Here is a 24,760-nt window from a genome sequence, read left to right as displayed (position 1 = left end):
GGTAGTAAATTACAAAGAACTTGTATTGTTTCTTTTACAAATTATAACTGCTTAAGTTAGCTTAAGCATTTCTAGAAATGCAGTTCTGTACTATTGACATATTCTATGCTTAAAGTGCATTGGAACTAGATTTCCTTTTTTTTATAACCTCAGCTAAAAAATTGTTAGGGGGTTTGGTTTTTTTTTAAGGTGCAGAAGTCAAAAGAATCTAGCAATTTTAGTATAAATACCTATATAAAGAAAGTGAAAGCATACTAACTGCTTAAGAAATCTTTCTTTTACTTTTCAAAGAGCTTTAACGAATGATCTGCAGCAGTTGTAATGTCATAAAAATATGATGTCACAAATTTAAGGGTTTTGCTGGACCTCAGCCAAAGATCGTCTCTTGTTAGATGAGGCTGTGAGGAGAATTGTAGTCTAACTGTCAAACTGTTCCATGTAGAAAAAGAGAATTTGTTAGTCTAAAGTAACTGATCAAAATAGTATCTAAAGTTGTGAGCATTTACTTTCAAATGTTCATAGAGTAAGATACCTCCCTGCACCCTTGTCTGGGAGGACGCAGCATGCTTTTGTATGGGGTTTTTGTGTTCTTGCCAAAGCAGACATTATAAAAGTATGTCAAATCTGTAGTTTTACCATGTAGTGTGCCAAAAGGCCTTTCTCTCCAAGGACCTCATCTTTCATCTTTTTGTGAGTGTAGCATAAATTCTTGCTGTGTGTTCAAGGAAAAAGCTAAAATGGTTTAGTACAGCTAAAGGATTTCTTTCTTCTTAAAAAAAAAAAACAAAACCAAAACCCAAACCCAACCAAAAATCCATGGTAAGTTAGAAGCCTAAATGCGATAGCATGGACAAAGTGTAAGTGTGTTAGAGTTTAACAAATGTTCACTGGATTAGTAAAGGAAATGTAGTTTATACTACTTCTTTTATGACAGAATTTAAAAGGTCTTGCTGTAAGACTTGCCATGTGCTTCTTTCTTTTCTCAAAAACATACCACTAGGTTGAAAAGGGAGATGAATCTTAGAAGGAAACTATTAACTCTGAGGTAGTTTATCATTGTTTGAGAGAAAGGATGAAATTTGCATTTGAATCGGCTCTGAGAGTAGCATGTACTACTAATCTTGTTCCTACTAGAAGCTTGTGAGTAGTTTAAGTACTTCCTTCTTTACTTTTCATGTTCTAGCCTTGTGTTGTAATAGCTCTTTCCCTCCCTCCCCCCCTCCCCCCAGTAGATCACAAATGTTATAACTTAAACTAATAGAAGTCCTTAACTCTACTGGGGGAAGTCACGATGTGCTTGGGCCCTAAAATTATTCTACAGTTGTCACTATGGTTTCCATGATAAGGCTTTTGCAGATAGAGAGAACTAGCAGGTTTCTGTCTCTGCAAAATAGACATACTGCTAACTCCTTACCATTGTCTTTTTATCATATGATAGATACAACAGATATATAGATATATCTATTATCATAGATAATAGAGCAGTACCTCCATATAGATGAAGCATTTTCTTGAACATAAGCAAAGTTACTGGAGTAGGATTAACTTAAGAGTTGGTCATTCAAAAGTTTATAAACCTTACCTGTATACCTCTCAGAAAACCTTTTTTTTTTTTTAAGTGAAAACGTTTTATTGGCTGATGTCTGCCTGTTCTGTATTGAGAAATAGATAACATACTGAAGATTAGGAATAACAAAGGAAGAGTAAAATTCAGGTCTCTTCCCTTTAAATAAGAGCTTTCTGTTGAGTATGTGCTGTAACTCAGGTATCACAAGTTTTCCAATCCCATCTTTATGGTATTATGTTGCTACACCTAATTTACTAAAGCAGGATTGGAAAAGTAACTGAATCTAAGTAGATAGGTAGTATTTGGAAATTCTAATTCTCCTAAGCTGCTGCTTTGTTTTTCTGTTTTGATTTGATCACTTTTCTTCTAAGTACAAACAAGATGGAAGACTTTTACAAAGAATTTAGTAGGACTGCAGCGCCAGGTCAGGTAAGTAGCGCTGTCTGAACTGTTTTGTTTGAACGGAGTTCAGAGTTTGGCTTTTACATTGTAAATGAAATACTCCATTTGAAGAGAAACTCACTTTATGAAAAAAATATTAAATCTGTCATATTGCAAGTCATCATAAATTTTATCTAGCACACTTTTTTAGGTGTGTTCTTACTGATGGTACTCAATTTAAGAAACCCCCCAAATGTTAGTTTATATCAAGTATAACTGAATACTCTTCAATTTCTGTAAGTTATTTTGTGGGAAGAGATCTGTTTGTCCTTTTTGCTTCATTCCTTAACTACTTCTGTCTACAGTCTTTTCCATTTCACAAGTATTTACTAATCTGTACTATATTGCTGCTGCTGGTGCTGTTTAACTAGACAGAAAAATTCAGCACAGAAAGTCTCACTCACAAGACTTTAAACTTTTGTTGATTTATATTTTTTTAAAGGAGCTTGACATCTTCATCAAGTTCACAGTGGGCCTGCTTTGTTTGCTTTCTCTTGAATGCTTGATAAGATTTTTCTTCTATTGTTTTGTGCAGCAAGGACAGAACTTGCCATGGCTGAGGTGGTTTTTTTGTATATCCACAATATGGTCATTGTCTGCTGCTGAATAATTGTGACTGCTTTTTGTACAACCAGAACTAAGGCTTTGGCTGTGAACAGATTCCTTCTTAGCGTGAAAAGAGACTAATCCATGTAAATACAGCCCCAAAATAAAGCTTTACAGAAAAAGGGAAAGGCTGCTAAGCAGGAGGGCAGAGGTCAGCAATTTAACCTTTAACCTAACAAATAAGAAGCATGAAAGTTCCTGAATTGGTTTACAAAGGCAAGCTCCTGTGATCTGTCAGTTTTTCTTTTCATGATAGAGTTGGGTGAGAAAACTGACTGACAGCTAGTGCCTTTTTAACTGCAGGTTGAAATTAACTGCTAAACTGAAACTTTTTTAGGGAGGTGTTTTTTTAGTGATTTTAACAAATTATTTTCTTTCTCTAGCTGTACTTAGTTTTCCTTGAATTTATAGAAGAGTTTGAATGGTTGTTCTTTTTAAAGAGTTCTTGAAAGACTCGATTTAATACCAAATACTACTGAAACATTTAATATTTTAGCTTTTGAGCCATTTAAGAATTTGATGAAGCACTTGATGCTATTAACTCTCTGTTGATGTGCTCCTTTAAGAGTAGGGCTGTTATTCCAATAACTGCAGAGAGATTGTACTTTGAAGAGAGTCAAGGAGTTGTTGTTAAAGGGTGTGTGTGTGACTTTATTTAAGGGAGTAATTTTAACTTTAGTTCATTCTCAGTCACAAAATTTTCCAAGGTGGTTTGGTTTTGTTTGTCCTTATTTAATCACAACAGGTAATCTCATTAATGAGTGTTAACTTTTGCTTAAAGCTTAATGCATCTACAATCAGCTGTTAATCTAGATATAGACATTTCTGTAAAGAACTTTTAATTAGAATGTCATTCAGATGAAAAAGAAACAAAGTAGTAATGACTTGAAAGTAGGCTCCCTGTAGATTAAGAATAGCAGTTTTGGGGTTTTTGCCTAATGTTGTAAGCGTTGTCCCAGAAATGACTGACGTTTGATGCATCCACTGTTGTACTGATGCTTCCTATGAGTTTTCAGTGGAAATATTGGAGTTTAGAAATTGTGTCTGTGTTTATTCTGTTGACATGTAGACTTATAATTCTACACAGAACACTACTTTAACATGCAAGCAAAGCAAATTTGGTAGAGCAAAAGGTGAAGTAGATCTATTTTTATTACTGGCTCTTTTTGTTATAGGTAGTTCCTTGCAAGAGGAGAATGTAAACTCTAATTCAAAAAGAGGCCTATCAGAGTGCCTGAGGCAGTATTGGTCTGCTGCTTTTTGGTGTGATGATTTTTTTTTTTTATATTTGTTATGGACAAAAAAGACACCTTATAAGGTTTTATCAGGTTTTCTTGTGATTTTTTTGTTGGTTTGGGGTTTGTTGTTGGTTTGTGGTGGTTTTTTTTAAAGATTGAAATAGAGTTAGAAAGAAACATGATTTGTGTTTTTTTACCAATTATTACCAAGTAAAATTATTATTTGTAGACTACTGTTCTACTTCAGCAATGGTTGTAATAAACCAAACCAAATCCCAAAGCCCACCTTTTGTGCTACCAGAGACAGGCTGATCCTGCAGTATTCTACATGAAATGCTGTAGCATGCTGATTCATAGCAAAGGGTCAGTGTGTGGTATGCTTCCCCTGTAGCAGTGTTTGTGAATAACAATGGTAAGGCACATTTTAATCATAAAGAACTGTATTATGTTCTGTTAATAACCTAACATCCTCATATCTGTGAACAAGGTGTATCACCAGCGCTCTACTGGATTTTGTCATTGGAGAGGGGAGAAGGAATGCTGAGGGAATGCTGCTGAATCCTGTGCGATGATTAAGAAGGTTTTTGGCCCTGCTAGGGCTACCAAGTTTTGGTAAACCATTTGTCAGAGTTCTGGATGCTGAGTGGTCATTGGCTTGGGAAGATGATTTTTATGTCGGTTTTGGTGTTGGTTTTTTTAAGATAGAATTATCTTTTGATATACTTTTTAATAGGACTTCATGGAAGGCTGGGATAGAAATAAGGAAGTTGAACTGCAGTAATAAGGATGATACTTTTGAATGGAAGGGTGGGAACAAACAATTGATAGTGATAATCTATTATCTGGAATGGGTTATAGTCTGAAGAGTTCATTTGCTTATACTTCCCTAGAAATTAAAAAAAACCTGCAACACAACAAGCCCCTCAAAGCCCCCAATATTTAAGTTGGTTGTGATATTTCTGAACTCTTCCATGACTGGCTATTTGGAGAGTGATGTTTTCTAATTTGATGAACTAAGTAGTAAAAACAAATGATGCATACTGTAAGTAGTCAAATAATATAAGACTTGTAGAAGTGACCTGTAGAACATCATAATCTGTGTGGAAAGTGCCAGTTAAAAGATGAGGAGCTGGAGTGAACGCTTGTATTTACTGTGCTAAAAATGTGTGGTCTGCCCCAGACTTCATCAACTAATACAGTACATGCACCTAGGGAAGGAATGGAAGGAAAAAAAAAAAAAAGAACTTTGAGTGATACTTTTAAAGCAGTATCTTGGATACTGTAGCCAAAAGAATTTCCCCACTCAGAATTTGATTTGTGCTAAGATTTTAAATGGTGGTGAAGGGAATTACATTCACAGCTCTCCTTGCATTCTACTGGGATAAACTGAGTTGCATCTTTAGTTCCTTTGAAGAGTCATTTATTTGAAACTGCATAGTTATGAATATAAATAGTGGTAACATTACCATTTTTGAATTGATTCTTACTTTTTTTTATCTTTTAAGTAAATAATTACTCCTTATGTCTAGTTGACCTGTAAAACACTTTTGATATCTTCTATTCCAAAGAATCTAAAACCAGATTGTCACTCTGGAAGAACACCTATCAAAAATTATTAATGCAGACTTAACTCAAATACCAAAATGTGAAGTCAAAATAGCTGACCAAGTATCACAGTGTAGGTAGACAGTAGAATCAGGCTGTTTATTTAAATAATGTGCTTTATCTTTTTGTGAACATGGTGCTAGGACAGTGCAAACAAGTAGGGAAAGATACCAGGAGATGAGAAACAGCTCAGTCAGAATGGAAATTAGCTTATGCTGCCTCTTCAATAGGCAGTTGAAGAGATGGTGGAACAGAACTGGCCCTTAGTGAAGGGCAGGATCAAATTGTCATAAAATATGGCAGAGTAAAAAAAGCAACAAAAAAAGCCACCACCCCCAAACCAAAACAAAACACAACCCCCAAAACTTTCCTTTGCAATGAGTATGAGAATTTCTTCTAAAGTTGCACTTCACTTGCACCTGAAGTAGCATGTAGTTTTATCTGACATTTGCCTGTTGATCATTCACTCAGTTTAATTTGAAGAATTTATCAAATGTTAAAAAGATTCAGTAGGGTAAATCTCTTTTAAAGCTGTAACTTATGTCCACAAGTGCATTAAAATTCATACTTACAATTATCACAGACTAATATTAATCTCATCTCATCCCATTTTATCTAGGGGTGCTATTTGCACATAGAAAAATGTTACAGATATGTTTTTGTTTCATTGTGATAAATGTCCTTCTACACTAAAGGTAATGTTATATTTGTCCTCTATATTTGTTGCTCTTACTTAATGGCTTAAATGCCTTACTTGTGTTTGTGATAATCTGTCATCTTTCGTACACAGTAGCATTAAAAATTGTTTTGATTATGGTTTGAGAAAACTTACTTGTAAATCATTCACTAAAAATACATCCTACTTCAACGTATTGTAGATTCCATCAGTACTATGTAATTAAATAGCTCTTAAAGGTATCTTCTGCTGTTAAAACAGATGCGTATAGCTTTGTGTGTACCTTGGCAGTATTCATAAACAAAAATAGATGTGGTGAGTAAATAGAATTATTTAACTTGTTCAACATTTCATTCTTTAATGAGCTGTAGAAGTAAAAAGCAGAATCTCACAATTTACCATCTATTTTGCATGGAGATAGCAAAAAGCGTGCTTGGTTGCATTTACAAATACCAAATGTGGTATCCAGTAATACAATAATTGCAGTGCTTTCATTTTGCTTATTTCTAGATTGTTTTGCTTTACTCTGGATATGGAATTAGATCCTTCACTAAATCATCTTGAAGCAATTCTGTATCTAGACTAAATCCATAGACTACAGTGGGTATCAATCACACGGACAATTAAAATTGAGTATTGACATGTTTTTAAAATAGTCATGTGTCTCAATTTTGTTTATCTCAAAGTTTTAAAAACCTAATGACCTCATTGCAGCTTGACTATAATTACCATGTTTAAACTTCTATGCATTTTTTATTTTAAACAGCCTTTGTGTTTTTTTTTTTAAACCAAAAGAAAATTAATGAGAAGAGACAAAGAGACATCAAAGAGGTTTTCCCTCTGATTGCAGTGTTAGAAGTTTTGCCTGAAAATAGGTTACATTTCTTCTGTTTTCAGCTGAATCCTCATTAACTTTACATTTTAATGATGTCCAGAGCAAATTATAAGATTATGGTAGATGCCTTAAAGGGAAGCTTAAAGGACACCTTTTTAATGTTTGTTTCTTTATTAGTGGCAGTATTTGCACCAGTATTATAAACAGCATTAGAATGCTAAAAGTAATCCCAAAACATATCAGAAATATCTTCCATTTCTGCCATATATGTAGTATAAGTATCTTTATTTAGTATATAACACAAGTGGAGCATGTTAGGGGGATATCTTCATCTTTGTAGAAGACAAATGTAAATCATGCCCTTTGAAAGAGTTTACAAATTACTTTGCATCTTATAGTCAGTTTAATTTATAATGATAAAGGAAAATGGAGACAGGTGACGTAACAGAGCCTCTGAATTGTTTTCTTGAACCTTCAGTGGAGAAGAGGATTGAAATGTGAATAAAGTGGTAGTTTGTGTTTTTACAACGACATAAAACATTGTTGGGGGAACTTGGTGGAATTTCAGTGTATTCCATTTAGGGGAACGCTATTAACAGCAATTCTGTGTTCTAATGTACCTTTCCTACTAAAAATTAAGATTGCATAATTACCTTTTTAGATGAAGAATTGTGTTATATCAAATGCAGCAAAAGAACTGGTATTTGGTAACCTTAAACAAGGATAACTGAAATTGGTGATAGCTTGAATGGAGTTTGAACAGTTGAGAATCCAGGTAGCCTGAGATAATCCTATAAAACAAAAAAGTATCTTTAAAAGTAAAACAAAATAAAAATTGTACCTGCTCCCCCGGAAGTATAACAATTCTATATTAACATATTTTTTTTCTGCTCCCCATGTTCCCCCCTTGTACCTTTGCCCCACAGAAGGGTATGTCATTTCTGACTGTAGCTCAATGAAAAGTTAGATGAAAAGGTCTTAAGGAAAGTGAGGTCTTCTGTTTTCCTGTCCTGACTTGGTGTTACGAATAGAACCTTTGATTTTCTTGTGCTACCCTCTAATCAATAAACTAAATTTTTGGGAGGTGGAATTATGGCAAGGGATAGGAAGAAGACTAAATGTAGGAGCGTCCCAAAGTTTAGTTACGAGGTAGGACTCAAAATCCAAACGTAGTTAAATGTTATTTAAGATCTTAAAGGTTAGTATTTCATGACTACATTGCCATAATAGAAGTGAATTTCTAATTAATCTCTGATTATTCCTATAGATATGGCCCTGCTTGACATGCAGTTTTACAAAGCTAATGTCCTGGATCTATATATTCAGTATGTAAGACTAGTATTTCTAAAAAAATTCTTTGCAATGGAAACAATCTTTAGTACTTGTTTTTAATAGGTTCAACCTCCTTGTATGTTCCAGAGTCTTAATGGCTGTCTGCTGTAGTGTTATCCAAAGTTTGCTGTTACTGTCCACCTGCAGGTCTGTTTCTGCAGTTGAGTGGAACTGCACTTGTGTGTAGTCATCTGCTATGAGATGCTCTTGAGAGCTCAAATTTGTAATCATGGCTATCAAAATAATCCTCTTTGTCCTGAGAATTCTACCTGAGGGTGCTACAGTTCTGTGATCTATTTTTCCACTGAAATGTGTGGTGTTCTAGCATCTTGACATATGTACACATAGCTCTAACGTAATTGAAATTTTCCTTTTTGTTTTGAACTCAAATAAATAAACTTCTGCTAAGTAGTGCCTGGTTGAAGACTTCACCCTTGATTTAGACTACTGTGTCTTGATGGAAGCATTTGACATGTCCATCATTAATAAGTAATTGAATAATGCAAGAGTCATTATACAAAAAGAAAACTCAACCTTTCCATTTCAGGAAGATTTTTACATATTTATATTAATGTTTTGTAGAAACTGTTAGAAATTTGAACTGTCATGATTGTCTAGCTGTTACAGCGGACCCAAACTGCGCATCCAGGTGTGCCTTAGCTGATCTTTTCTTGGAAAAAGGGTTTAAGTCTTTCAGATGTTTGGCGCTCCTTAAGCTTGAAAATAGCTTTCAAAAGTTTCGCTTGAATCTTTTAGCTTTGATGACTTCTAATGTAACTTTAGTTTGAAGGTTGTATTACTGAAGAAGAAAAATTTGAGTCTCATTTCCTGCCTCTCTCACCTTTATTTTGTAATTATCAGACAATTTACAGTAACTTAATCTTTGAGATGCATAATAAAAATACTGATTAATAAGCTGCAGCTGATGGAAAGATGTGTATGTTATTTTGATTTCCTTGACATGCACGATTTTGTATAGAATCATATTAGCACTAAAAACCTGAAATGTTCTTCCTGGTAACTTATTCTGCAAGTATTTGCAGTGTGGCTATTTCCAGCCAGTTCTGTGTTAATGATAGTGCAAGGTTGAAACATTCCAATCATTCATATGCCTGTCCTCCCTTTCTCAAATGTGTTTCTTTGCTCAGTGTTTTTGCCTTATTTCTTTTGCTTTGTTGTGGTCAATTCAGCCAGTATAATAGCAAAGACATTGGCTTTTTTTTTTCCCTTAATGAAGAGTTATGTTAGAGATATACTATAACAGAGATAAGAGCTATTTATGTCCTAAGCTATTGATTTTTAATTAATGTTGCCTGGGCTCATACATGTTGGCAGAATTGCTAACAGCTTGTGGCATTTTTTAATTCACATCTTCTTTTTTGGTATTTTGACAGTGTCATTCATATCTCATGAAAAAGTACCTCGTCAGGTTAAATGTGTTAAAACACCGAGGGGGGAAAAAAAAAAAAAAGAAAAAAAGCAAAGAAAAAAAAAAAAAGCAGAGAATGGAACATAGGGCTGCCTAGGAACCTTGATCCATTGCCAAAGTATTTAAACAATTTAGTGTTTTGGTTTTCTAGCTCCAAGCTGCTTCTCAAATCCCTTGCTAATTAATCCAGTTAATTCTTTGTAGACTAACTGTATGCAGGGCTTTTTCTTGTGCTTCTATCGCTGAGAACCCTGTTTTGTTTGAAGCAAACCTAAGCTCTGTTATAAAGGTTGTAGTAATAAAGTGAGTACTTGCAGATGTAAATACAGTGTTTTGAGCCTTTTTAAAAGGAGCTGTGTTTGTGTGTGTAACATCTCATTTAATCTTTCATGTTTAAAAATTAAAACATATAAGCTTATATAAAAAGATGTAAAGAACTTTGTCATCAGTTCAATCATTTAAGAAAAGGCCATTAAGAAATGGAACAATTATGGCATGAAGTAATAGCGTTCTGGTACTACGATTACTGATGTATGTTTATTTTTCACAAGTAAATTATTGTAAATGCTCTTTGTTTCTGAACTCCAGAATGGGTGTTTCAATATAGGGCAAATAAGAGAGTTCAACAGGAAGGAGAGTTTTTAGAAATGACCTGTTGATACTTTGGATTCTTTTGATTAGGGTACAACTGTGTTGTGAATTCAGAACTGGAAAAAGCAGCTAGGGAGCAGAGAGCTTAGAAGCCCAATTAGATGTGGTATGAGATAATGAGGAAAGAGTATACACTCCTTAAGGTGTGCTTGTCTGTGATAAAAGCCACTACAGCTCTTGAGCTTACTTCTAGATTTTAAGATTAGTTGAAAACTGTGTCCCCTCATCATACTGCTTATCAGTGCTAGGCATATGATTGTGTGCAACAGTGCAAGTGTAGCTGTCAGTGTCCCTGCCAAGCACTACAGGAAAAACATCTCTGAATGTTCTACTCCATCAGCTTTCTCAGTGATTTTGAGAAGTTGCCTCTGAGGACATACTGTCTATAGGACGCAGCTTTCCCTCCCGTTCTGTGTAATGCTAGGTGTTCTTGCAAATGGGTGATGAAGTGCAGATATTGGGGGCTTTTGCTGCCAGCTGGCCATAACAAGTTATGCTCCCCTTTCCTTAGTCATCCTCAAAAGATTTGCATGTCAGGAGTTGATGACCATCTGCACTGCAGCACCTTGTGGATCAACCTGTAGAGAAAGTGGATTAAAGTTGCATTTTTAGATTACCTTTGGAATTGGTGATTTTATTTTTCTTTCATCTCATGGTCATTAGCTACATGAGGTGTATTTTTCCATGTTAGGACCTCTTTCCCCTCACCCCCACTAAGTTTTGAATACTGTTCAAGAAGTTCAGCTTCTGTCATCAACACATCTGACTCCACAGAAACCTTTTGCAGGAGAGCGTATTGAATGCTTTTCCTTTTTTTACAAACTTTCCTCTCATTTAGTGCTTCAGTTTGTAGGCTTTCACAAGACCTCAGTGATGCTGCAGCCTCAGTTGAGGATCACTGTGACCAGTCTCTGATTTTTTTTGTAATTTTTTTTTTAAACTTGCTTCCAGCTTGCTGGCTTTTACCAATTTTCTTTACGATTTTGATAGAATGGGCAGTACTACTAATATGACTGGTAAGTTGAGATGGGCATGTAACAGTTCAAGCTGAAACAAAGATGAAATTGAGTACTGAAAAGGTACAAGGCTAAGTTCTGAAGTGTATCAACAGAATAATGATTGTGTCTTTTATATGTGATCTTGCATGCCTTAAAACTTAGGAGTGAGTTGATGACCATTGAAACTACTGGTCAGTAAGGGTCATTTAATACCATAGGTTTCTGTAGTTGTAAATGCATGAAGCTCTAAGTGTGTGTACGTTGTAGAAACCACAATGGTAATATTACTCTTTATAATAATGTGTCCCCCCAAATGATAGCTAGGCTTGGTTGATAATGAAACATATATGAATCATATTCATTGTATGCTAGATAGGGTATATATTACTCTATATTCCAAAAAGTATTTATTTAAACATCTCCACTAAAGAAAACAACAGAACTAAGAATGGGATTTTCAGTTTCCTGTGTCGTAATTTAATCTTTGACAGAATCCGTTTTTCCCGCTTCAATGGCATTTGAATAACTAAAGCGTCCTGAAATAATCAGAGATGCAATAATAGAAATTCTGAAGCCATCGAGCCCCAAAATGATTTTGAAGAGCTTGTTTTCTATAAAATCTTGTATTGCTATACAGGGAGATTCCCTTAAGAGATGATAATTGTGCAGATCAGTAACACAGAGCAGTGTCATTGGGAGCTGGTGGTACTCCACTGAAGTAACACATGGTAACTTTGAAACTGAAAGTAGTTTGAGACTATCAATGTTGAAAGTATGAAAGTAAGGTCAGAGTTTTAAATGTTATAAAGTTACATAGCTTGAGGCTTAGAAATCAGTATTCACTGTTGCATGTTTAAGAAGGTATTCTCTGTGTAATTTAGGCAATTACACAATTGCTGAAGAGTAGGGTTCTACCAGAACTTAGGGTTGGCTAGAACACTTTTGTTGCAAGTGCTTTTTGAGTCAGTTCAGATTAAACCTGAAATGAGAGGGTCCATATAACAATGTATTTCTGCAGTACTGGTATGTATTTGCCTAATAATGTGTCTATCTGAATTTATTATGGTTGATGAATTTTGGAAAGACATGAAAAATGTTGGATGATTATAAAGTGTTCTGTAATACATGGAAAATATAGGTTATTAGCAAATTAAAATGGCCATAATATCATTAAACCTAAACCCAAAAATGGTGAAAATAAAGCAGTTTGGAAAATGTTTATAAAACTCAGAAGTGTTTTCTAGTAATGAAAAGCCTGGTGTTATGTTGGAAAATGCTATTTGTTTTCATTAGCAATTCCTTTAGGTTTTGTAATGTAGTTGATTGATTGCCATGGCCACGTTGTGGTTTTACATGAGTTCCTTGTAATATAATATTTCTAAAAAGTAGTATGACATTAAAATGTTATTCCTGGCTTTCTTCAAAACAACAAACAGAATTAAAAATTTTCTGGTTGACAGGGGAAAATAGAAAATGTGACATTATGTAAAAATTTCTCTTAAAATTAATTGAATAAGGATTTTTTTGAATGAAGGTGCTTATTCCTTTGCCAATGTTAGGTATAAACTAGTTGGCTATAAACTCTAATTTTATCAAATATAAATCTTTTATTTTTGCTGTAAAAAGCTAGCTTAAAGAAATTGTTTTGGGCTACATATGCTTGAACCTTCAGCAGAAGCAGTAATCTTGGGAAAGTAGATAGGCATACATAAGCAATTTGAAATACATGCCTTGTAAATATTAAAGAGGGTGACTGTTTCTTGTAAAAATGTCAAAACTCTAGTTGCTTTGGTCTTATCTTGCGTAACTTGAGAATTTGCATTCTGGAAATAAGTTAAATTGGCAGATATACACAATCACTGTTTGTGTCTGGTATTGTTAAACTCTAGATGATGCACTAACTCTTTTTGCTGTGTGCTAGCTACAAGTGATGAAGGTCTGCTTATTTTTATTTCCTTTATTGCTTCTGAGACTTAAGAAAAATCTTATCTTGTAAATCCTACCCTGTGTGGTATTGGCACTTCCAGATTGTCACATTTAACTCATAGCATGAAATATTAGTTAACTGTTTCTTTCATATTTTCAGGACAAGGAGGGCTTGCCAGCTGCTGTTGAAGTGAAGAGGCTGTCACCAGGCAACTCTGCTGTCTCAGAATATAAGTACAAAGAGGCAGGAGAGAAACAAATTCAGTATTCATGGCCTGAGCACTTGAAACATATCTCTATTAAATTTATAGAGTGGTGAAAAAGTTATGAGGAAAAAATACACTGATCAAACACAAATAAATTTTTTAAATTATTAAAAACAAAAAAAGCCTACTTAAACTAGGTGTTCCTATTCAACTTCTACATTTAAACTCTTTTGTAAAATTATTACAGGCAGCCTGTAAAATGTTGCAAAACACTTCGTATTTAATTTTCTAAGCCAGGCTTTGTGGATTTCTTGAACATTGAAGTAGGATGTTACATAACTTTTTTTTTTTTTTTTTTTTTTTTTTTTTGCAAGTTCCTAGCTGCTGTATAATTTGCTGACTAAAATTACAGGGCGGGGGGGGGGGGGGGGGGGGGGGGAGAATTTAAAGCATAATCCATTCAGAATTTGCTCCTTGCAGGGCTCCTGAAGTTTGGCTTAGATTTCTAGTAATACTAAATTTCTGGGTTGGTTGAAGAACAGATGGTTATGAAGAGAAATACCAAAGTGTATAGTAAAGCAAACTCAAAAGATTCATCAACCATGCTTTAATATGGACTTGAGGTATCACCAAAGTTAATTAACCATTGCATATAAAAGATCTGAAGACCTCAAATGAAGATGAGAGAATCATGTAGCAAACAGGCTTGAAATAAGTACTTTTTTTGTCTTCTGGTTTTGATCTCTATTGTTTTAGCTTTAGCTCTGTCCTATGCATCCCATTTTTTATAGTTCTAGCTTTAGTTATATGAATATCATCAGTTTAGAAATTTATATGGAGTAAAAGTTTTCTGCTCTTCTTTGTGAAGAGTTAATTCTTGAGTTTTCTGATCGTTGGAGTCATCTTAAGTTTTCTAATGTCTCCTTATTCTTACAGTTTAGAATGTTAGTAGAAGAGAAGTTAATCTGTACTGTTATACAACTGATTATTTTTTTTAAACTGATTTGTTGGTATGGATGAAACAAAGGGAGTTAAAGATTTAATATAGAGATAATTCCCCAACCATATTTCATATATTGAACACTTTGCGCTTGCAACCCAACTGTTTCACAACTTCCATTAAAATAATTGGTAAAGTTTTGATTGGCACCATTCCATATGACAGTCCAAGACAGTAAATAATAGCAGGTGAAGATGGAACAGCTTTTATGGTTATGTTTGTGTTAATGTTTAGATCAAAGCTAACTTCAGTGGGCGTTTTTGTGTGGGGTTTTTGTTGTTTGTTTGTTTGGTTTTTTAAGTCTCCATCACCTGTGTATTTCATGATACTTCAGCTCTTCGAATGGTGTTGAAACTAAAGAAAAGATTTTTTCAAAGTTGTGTCTGTGCCAGAGGGAACTGGAGATACTGTCCTTAACTACTCCTTTTCTGTAGTGGAATGTCTGTGTGATGCTAAATGCCTTTTAAGTGGCAAGCTGAACAGTTCAACAACTTGACAGGACATCAAATAACTGATTAGGAGCTGCTAAGAGGAAACTAACACAAACGTAGCCTCTTTCTGCAAAAGGCAATGAATGTTTTTCCTGTTGTCTTATCCAAGAAGTGAAAGTTGTTTCTGTTTTGCATTTATTGTACTTCAGGTTTTTAGCAGGATTGTAAAATGAATTTAACCAAGGCTCCTTTAGGTGGAAGGTTGTTTTGGATGCTAGAAGCAGTGAAAGTCTCATATTTAAGATTTGCTCTGAATGGGTCATGAAGCTCCTGATGGACTAGTGCATGCACTTGTATACTGGTGTGGGGAGGTCAGTTAGGAACCTAGCCACCTCAGGTGTACCGAGACAGGGCAACTGACAACTTGTGCCAGTTCTTGTATCGTTAGGGCTAGTACCTCTCCAATCTCTATTCTGAGGACTCTGTAGAGACTTAAGTAAAAATCTGTGAGGAAGTCGTCACTTAACCTGCTTTATTTTGGAAGGATTAAAAAAAAAAGAAAAAAGATATTGCTGAACACTGCCTAGGAAAGTTTTGCTCCTCACTGCCCCTCTGGCTCTTGATGTGTTAATAATATAAAACCACTTATGGAAATCATAGTGATTTGCTTAATCTGTTCTGGTTTTCTCTCTTCCTTCCTGTTTCCTATGATGTATATTTTATGTTGCCTTCATTCTAAGTCTTTCTCACTTTTGGATCATTTTACTGAACTCTGCACAGCATTTTGTGTGTGAGTTGCAAGACTTATATTCTGTTTCTAGATTAAACTGTTGTGAAAAGCATTTTCTTGTTACCAGTGAGGTTTTTGGCACTTGCAGGGCAGACTTCCAAATGTTCTGTTAAGAGAGCGAGGCAAACGTGCAAGTCTGGTTTTTATGGTGTTAATGTCAATGGACTCGTTTGAATAACACTGATGTATATAGTACTTGCTGATTTGCTCAACTGGTGATTGTACATCATTCACAAAAACTTAAGTACAGAAAAGGATAGGTCGGTGTTCACTTATTTATGCCTAACTTGTCACAGAAATGTGGACAATATTTCAAAGATGAAATATTTGTTTGAAATATGATGTGCTAGGTGAACAGTTTCATTGCATACTATTCTCATGTGGGTGGTGTTCTTGAATATTGGACCTGCTATGTATGCTTACAGTGCATATTGATTTTTTGGGGTAACTTTAGTTGCATGCATTGTGTTGCTGGCAGAGGGTTTTTTTGTGTGGGTGTTTGGTTTTTTTTTTTTGGTAGATATAGTTAAATATAGACATTCTCAAAGAATTTTCTTTTACATCTTGGTTCTTTTCTACACTTTTAAAATATGGAGTACTTTAAGAAGAAAGGATTGAAGTTTTAAAGTCTCACATACAGGAAAATGAAATTTTTATTCTATATGTATTTTCTGCCGGAACTTGTGCTGAGGTTTCTTGTCTGTCGTCTTGTATGTGTAGCTTTTTTCTCTTCCACATTTTCTCCACCCCACCACCCCCCGCCTTTTTCCCTCCTCCCCTTCTTCCCCGTCTCTGAGATGTTATCTGCATGCTAAGTCTGCAGCAGTTTAGGGGCAAGCAGAAGTGTTCGGCTGTACTGAATACAGGACATCAAGGAGTTTGCAGAGGTTTGGAAAGAAGTTTACATTACTTTTTAGTTGTGCTGCATAAGTACTAATAATGTGTAGTGGGTTGAAATTAAAGTTGTTCTGAATGGAAGTCCATTTCATTTTAGAGGGACTGCAGCTATAAAGACCTTAAAGTAGTTAATGGGCTAAATCATTTAGGGACAAAAATTAAGTAATTTTCACTGTATTTTTCAATTTTGGATTAGCATATCTGAATGACTTGTAACCAGTATGGATTAAATTGGCTGACTTTTATCAGAAGAAACAGTTTAGTAGCACTGGTTTTGTGTGGTTAACTCTAGGAAGTATTTTCTGATAATTTGAAGAACTTCCCAGGCTTTATAATTTCCATACACTTCAAATACAGACCAGTTTGAGTTGTGCTATTTTTAGAAGTAATTAAGCATGCCTTTTTTAAAAGCAAAACTCTTCAGTTTATGATGTAAGAAAAGTTGAGAGTAAAAGAGCAGCATAGTTACACTAATATGCCATTGTAGCATGTTCCCATCCTGTCATCTGGAAAATTAAATCAGGTTACAGCATGGATTAACATCTAGACTTGTGAGGAGGGGAAGGTAGTGTCTTAAATGCCATGAAATTGAACAATGGGATTATACAGTTCACAGCTAATTTCAATGTTCTTCTTTATTTGGCTTTTTGTTGAACAAGATTCTGTAGGTAGAGGCAGTAATAGGTTTTAGAATGGAAACATTCACGTATTTAGTAGAATACTAACAATAATAGCTTGAATATGGTTGAGTAATCAATACGATGCATTACATAATGCGCATAGATGTGAGGTAGAATCTCTGCTACTTAGAGGGGAAAATCTAAATGTGTTAGCAATGAAAACTGTATTCACCTAGTGCGGAATCAGTGGTGTTACCCATTTGTTGATACTCTAAATGCATTGCAAGGAGCCAAAATACTGCTGTGACAGTGCGGAAGAGTGTTACTCTTCTATTGCTGAGAAATAGCATTGTCTTTTCTTACTCACTTTTCAAATTAAAAAATGTGTTCAGTTACAAACATTTTGCATATTGTTATTATGAGAAGTGATTCAGTACTTTCCCTCAATAGCACCTCTTAAAATAGCTGCAAAGGAAACTACTTCAAAAATAACCATGTGATCCATTTTGTCTGTGTTTTTCCTGACTGGTACTCCCTAGAACAGGGTGTCTATTGAGAGCAGTAAGGGCTAGCAGATCTCCAGGTCTTTGGCCCACCTAGATTTTGTGGGCAGCAGCTACTTTGTATGGAGGTATATCGTCTGGGAAGAGGGCTTACAACAATGTACATCGGGTTGGTAAGTGAACGTGCTTGTGACTTGACTGAAGTCACTCGTGAATCTTAGGAAATTCATATAATGTGCTATTGGTTTAATAGCTTTTTAAACCTGAGTGTAAACATTGGGAATGAAGTTAAGGTGACTTTTTTCTTAGTACCAACAGTTTCAATTTAAATTTGTGATGTATATGTATTTCATTGCACTTGCACCCATACAAGGATGGGAGAGTGCAGATAAGGTGGTGTGTTTTAGCTTTATTTGGGAATGGTATTGTTTGTATACTATCTGCTTTACATGTGTAACGTAAAGTTTTTGGTGCTATATTTGAGAATGCTATTGATATGTTAATAAGATTATTTTCCAGAGAAGCTTGTCTGTACTTGCTTTAGACAGAAACTGTGTGGATCTTGTCATCTTTTGTGAGCTGCAACTACAACATCGGATTTAATGAAAGATAAACAGGAGATCCTAAGTTACCATCAACATACAAGTTCAACCTGTAGCACAACTTGAGTTCATGTTTTGGGGTTTGGGAAAAGTTTAGTTTGAGAAGCAGCTCCATAATTCATATGACTTTTTCCTTTCTGTTGTTAACTTTCGCTTTATTCATGGTTTTGCAATGTCTCCTTTTGCTGACCTTAGCTGAGCTCTTAATGCTTTATAACTTCATAGATGACTGGTGCACTGGAAATCTTCAAGCTCTGTACTTTGCTGTAACTGTAAGAGGTTGGTTGGGATTTCAGTCTGTCCCTTCCCCTTTTCTGATGTCAGCAAACAAATTCTACTCTCCTGAACTTGAAAGAAATACTTTACATGTGTTTACTTTGCCTATGGAGTGTTAAAGTAGAGAAATATTTGAGCATAATTTCATTACAAAGCCTGTTAGCTACCTAGAATAATAGCATTCACTGTGTTTTGATTTGAGAAGAGTTTTCTTACTGTCTGGAGACACAGTGGACCTCCATGTAATTCTGTTTGCATGCAGTGTGGAAAACAAAATTACTGTTACTAAAAATGAAGTTTCCAAATTACTTTGGTTTATAGGCAGAGTTGACAAGACAGTTATGTTCATGTCTTTACCAAGTATTTTATATGAATACTGAAGCATGTTTTACTGACACTAGTGGTGCTGATTAAAGCTGAATCTTGAATGCTTGATTGAGCTACCCTCCTGTATTCCTCCGTTTGTATGACCATTTTCCTTTGTTCAGAATAATTTGAATATTGTGTCTAGTGTGATTATTAGATACCATGTGCTTCAGCAGCGGAGAGCCTAGCTATACTGAGTAATAGTAATGTTTGTTTTTGTAGATGTTTGTATTTATGTAAATCCTATTGGCTTAGTGAGAGTGTTGCAGCTTTCTGGCACTTCATGTAATGACCACATGGAATTTAAATACAGTATTGTGTATATTTGTGTAGGTAAGCGTAGTTGAAAACACCTTTCAAATGAATATTAGATTAACAATGAAGAATGGATAAGGTGATGAAAGCTATAATAAGATGTGATGTAGTTTCTTTTTCCATTGTGTAGTGTTTTCCAAGTAAAGATACTGAAAGCTTAGTAAATATTCCCAGACCATTTAAAAGCTGAAGTGATGAAGCTTGAAACATTGGTAAAATATGGAGTACTTGTAAAAAACATGAGGACATGCAAGTGTGTGGCTGCCAGGCATAATTTAAAGGCGCTGTTCTTAACTGTAGCATTCCAGGTCAGATGGACTAGACATTCTGATGCTGTTACGAAATGAGTCATCAAAAGCAAACTGTATACAAACTATACATCCCACTGTCTTAACAGTCATGTGACACCCAGTGCGTTTCCACAAGGTGCTTTGCTTATCCAGCTAAGTACATTTTCCTGTCATTTCCATTGAAATTGGTGGATGAGAAATTAAGTTAATTCCATGCGTTTAATGCATTGTGGATGAAATTACATTCTTCTAATGTATACAGGTGATTGACATAAGTTTTCATTTATATTAAAGACAGCTTAGCTTATGAATGTATCATAGCACTGTGAGATCCATTTTGGGGATGAAAACAGAATTGTGGACTGTGCTTTGCGAACATGTTCCTCTTGAACCTGTGGAAACTGATTTGGGTGGGGGCTGTAATGGTGGTTGCATCTTTTTCTAAATTACAGTGTGGTAATGTTTAATCTGGTGAGTGAAATAGTGCTATCAACATGAGGATATCAGTTCACCAAAGCCCAGATTCAGATGTTCTGAGTTGCTTAGTCTTGAAAACAACTGTAACTACTTCATCTGCTTGAAGTCTGCAGAGCACAGCAAGCATCCAGCAAACCTCCTTCTGTCTTCTTACTAAGCCTTTTAGTGTATGTATTTTACTGTCTAATTTTAGAGAGGTAGAAATAGTTTATCCTGTAATTTATGCATCAATAGACAAGTAAAAGTGGAATGGTACTAATTAAGAGATGTAGGTAAGACTTAATATAAGCAAAGTAAAGATTTTACTACTGTCAATAGTTACTATGTGGAAAACTTAGAAACTGCCTGTTTTGTGTTACTGAATTGCTTAAAAGACCTATTTCAATAAAACCTGTGGTTTTGTGGGGGTTTGGGTAGTCTTCGGTTTTCTCCTGTAACCAAGCTCACCGAAGACACAAAATAAGAAATAGGTATTCTAAATATTGACTTACAGTTTATGAGTAACTAGGCTGGATGCCCTATAGGAAGGGTTCTTAAAATGCAGCATACCTGCCTCTTGTTGTTTGCAAACCACAGCAGCAAGAGGTAATCCATCCTCGCTGGCTTTTCTCAAGGGAAGGTGGAGGCCAGCCTGCTGCATTTACACGTAGCCTGACCCAATGCTGTTGGAGATGGCTGGCTGTATCACTGCGTGTGTGTGAGGAGAGGAAGCTGTGGAGATGGACAGCAAAGATTGAAATGTTGCTGCTCTTGCAAAATCAATGTAAAGATATATCAAAATTCTTACCGTGACAAGAGCGTGTGACAAAACTTTGTTTCAGCAACAGCAGTCCTAAGCTAATTATAAAGGTGATCTGACTTCTGGAGTGTTGTAAAGATCTTAATAACCAATGGTCTAATTTTTCACTACTGCATATTTACCCCTAAATAACAAATACTCAGAAATGCATAATTTCTGAAATAATTAAGGAAAATAATTCTGTAGTAGATCAATTAAACATTTCAGTAACTTTGAAAATTGAAATATCAATAGCCAGTAATGAATGATACTAAGGAAATGTTGGAGGTATAGATTCTAATGTAGTGATGGTGGGGGGGGAGGTTACTCTTTGTTACTTTGTGCTGGTAGTCACCATAACTGCATTTTAATTAGGTACCGCACTCTAAAGCATAGGCAATAGCTGTGAATGAGTCAACACTGAAAATTTTGCCAAATCCAGTTCAGTGGATAGTCTAGTCAACTGATGTACAAAGTGTAGCAGTCCTGTAAGAGATGAGGACAATGGAAATCTTTTTGGTTTGTTGTAAGTTCATTTATTTTGACTTTCCTGTGTTAGGGACATGTATGGAGTGGGGAGTGTTTTTTGAGGTTATTTTATGCTGTGTTGTCTTTAGCCACTGCTCACCCTTATTTCTTGATGGCACAGAAATTTTTGAGAGGCAGGAAAAAACCTCCCAATTTTCTATGAGAATGAACACATTTAAATAAAAACTCTGAATGGAAATTGATGTATGTAGACAAAGCTAAAATTAAAACTGAAAGAGCCTAACAAAAAATCCTTGGCTGTGATTTTTAAGTTATTATTTAAGTTGTGTTTTGTTTCATTTTAATGAGAAAGGTGTGTAAGGTGGCCTCTGAGACAATAAAAGCACTAGCATGTATTTATTTGCCCATGATAACTTTCAGCTATCAGTGCTTATGAGTGACTCTTAGCATCTTGCAAAGTGGTGCACAATGCACCTCTGTTTTCTGGATGGTGAACTGGCTAGAAGCTTTCAGGGTTTACGTAAAAGCTGCCAAATAGGTTCCTATAGGCCTTCCTTCACGCCAGTGAGCTCCTGAAACACAGAAAGGCTTTCAAGATGCTAAGAAAACACAAAAAATACATGTTAACATCCTGCCCCCCCCCCCCCCCCCCCCCCCGCTTTGTATGACTAATCTGTTTTGTGTATTTTGAAAGAAAGGAGAATGTGGATTATGATCTATGGAGGAATGTATTTAGAGCAAACACACTATGCCTTTATGTGCCAATTTAATTCCTTGTTTCCTTAAAAAAATGGTAAATGATAAAATGCTGTGTGTGTCAGTATGTGTATAGAAATTTAGATTAAGATTGAGAGCAATGGGTCAATGGAAGTGGTGGTGGAGGGAATGTCAGTGTCGTGTTCCAGGCATCGTTACAGATTTCTTAAGCAATATTACATACTTGGATTTACAAATTTCTTTCCTTGATGTGTTTTTTTTTCTGTGAAATCCTGAAAGCTTAGCCTCAAGTGATTAACTTAAAAAATATTTAAGATTATGCATCATAATCTTCCAACTGATACTGTGCTTATTTTGATGAAATATGAAACTGTATTATTCTGTTAATTGTGTATGAAGTATTGCTTGTTCAGCTGTTCACATTTGTTTGCACGTTTGGGCACTTAGCTTAGCGCACTTACCTTCATCGAGAGCTAAGAATTTTCAAACCAGGTTTTAAAAAGTGATCCCTTGCTTCCTATTTCTACCTTGTGTTAATGTAGAAGGGTGTGCTCATATGCATATGTAAAATTTGATACATTATGTATGTAATTGTGTGTGTGTAATGGTGAAACGTTAAGACTTACCATCTGATTGTCTGGAAAAAGTTAAACTAGAAAGTTTATTAACGGTTCAGTCTTGCTGTATTTCTAATGTAAAAAGAATACACCTTAATAAAAAGTTTGCATCTGTTAGCAATTGAACCACCAATCAACTAATGTATTACTGAAGGAAACTTTGCCAATGAGGAATCTAGGGTGGAACTGTTTGAAATAACAGTGTACGGTGCATGTGTCATAAAAGTGACTCTTCCCTCCAGAGCCTTAGGTACAATGCAGTATAGCAGTAATTCAGCAGTTGTGTATGCAAGGTCACTCCCTACATAATGATCAAAATTTGTAGAAACATGTAGCCAGTGAGCCAAGTCATACAACCAAACCCATCTGATGAGTTTCAATGCATTACACTTTATTCTGAACTCCTGTGTGATTATTGTATGGTTTGTTTTTTGTAATTAAAAGAACTTTGTAGAATGGAATCTGGCCTTCTCAGCTGTATTTCTTTGAAAAATGGATGGCTTTGAAGAGTTCTATTTTAAATAGGTTGTCATATAAATAATTTCGATCATGATATTCTGTTGTTTTATGAACATCTCTAATTAAATTTAAGATAACTTCTCAGGGAATACTACCATATTATTTATTCTGACAGCCAAAGGAATAAGGACTTTGTGTCAGTCTTGAATGCTTGGTAATCTGAAGCATTTAACATTTGTTTTCCTGATGAGAGAGGTTACAGTGCTCATTACCTCTTTCAAATTCTGGATAAATATTTTTGTTTTCTAGGGAGCATACCTTAATGTAAAGTAATTTTGAGAGATTTGTAATCTGGCAACACTAAAAACTATCTATGGAGGTTAATTAATGCAGTGCCTGTAACTGGCAAAACTAGTTATCTGATTAAAACCAAAATCTTAAGTGCATTTGGTAGCCATTTTCTGGTGACAAGCCTACTTGGCAAATTGCAGCCAGAAAGATACTGCACAAGGTAACAGCCTAAAGTTCAGCGTAGTACCAGGACATCTCTTATAAGATAATTTATACAACAATTTATATATAAATATATTTTTACATGTATGTGTGTATGCATGTGTTTTATGTGTGTATGTCTTATATACAGTTTTTCTCTTTCTGGAGGAGGGTAAAGGGAGAGCCTTGAAAAGTCCTTCCCTGCTCTTATCAACATAGCAGCCTCAGCTGCCCTCCTTGGATCCCCTGCCAGGGTTGCTATCATCTTCTGATCAAATATTAATGTGTGATTCTCTGCTTGCTCACTAATCCAAAGCCAATTAATATTATCTGTCAATTATTTACAGATCCTGAGGTGCGGAGGCAATTCCCAGAGGGCTACAGTGACCAGGTTTGGAATGCGTAATTAATTTTTTACATGACAAAATTTATTTCAGGGTTGTTCAACATATTATTGCTGCTCTTTTTACTGAAAGAGATAAATGCATTCTTAGAAAGAAAAAGAAGCTGTAATTAGGAGCAGAAGGATAAAAACATTTTTACATTTAAAGCAGAAAATGGAAGAATTTTGGATCTCATAAGATTGTTTTACAGTCTAGCTTTTACAAGCGAACATGAGAGCTGGAAGGAAAATTGATTAATAAATTTCACTTTTTGCCTTTAGGTGCCACAACCTGCAGTTCATTTGGCAGTCCTCACTTCATTGTCTGAAAGGTTTATAGCTATATTTAACTGGGCACCTGGCACTACAGTACATTTTTTAAATTCTTGCCTGATCATGCAGTCTCTAGTCTGTTTCAAAAAGATGGTATAAAAATATGAATGTGCGGGTAGAACACACAGGTATCTATCATCTAGTTTATACACAAATCAAATCTGAAATTTTTCACAGGATCTCTAGCTGACTTTGAAATTAACAGCTTCACATTACCTTCTATTTTACTGTGTCTCATTAGAAGTGGATTGGGGCAGGGGTCAGAGGTTAGGGAGAGGGGATTATTACTGTGGTGTCTATAAGTACTACTGGAGTTAATGCGCTGTTATTGTTTGTCAGTGTTTAGGGTAACTGCTGCCTCTGGGTTGTGAGTGCAAGCTGATTTCTTGCACCTTTATTTCTGGGAAATGCTGAAG

At 35.3% G+C, this 24,760-nt stretch overlaps 1 protein-coding gene across 6 annotated transcripts in view; it reads left to right on the top strand.

Moving 5' to 3' along the window:
• The window catches only part of DENND1A (DENN domain containing 1A), a 219,133-nt gene that overhangs the window by 12,144 nt on the left and 182,229 nt on the right, over positions 1–24,760 (top strand). For all 6 annotated transcript variants that reach the window (XM_037400409.1, XM_037400407.1, XM_037400406.1 and 3 more), the window contains exon 3: positions 23,977–24,020. In XM_037400409.1, the coding sequence (XP_037256306.1) occupies positions 23,977–24,020 (44 nt within the window). The remainder of the gene's footprint in view (positions 1–23,976; positions 24,021–24,760) is intronic.

Source organism: Falco rusticolus, chromosome 9, assembly GCF_015220075.1.
Source record: "Falco rusticolus isolate bFalRus1 chromosome 9, bFalRus1.pri, whole genome shotgun sequence".
Lineage (NCBI taxonomy): Eukaryota > Metazoa > Chordata > Aves > Falconiformes > Falconidae > Falco > Falco rusticolus.
The sequence above is the reverse complement of the archived record's forward strand: the minus strand, read 5'-3'. Positions and strand labels throughout refer to the sequence as shown.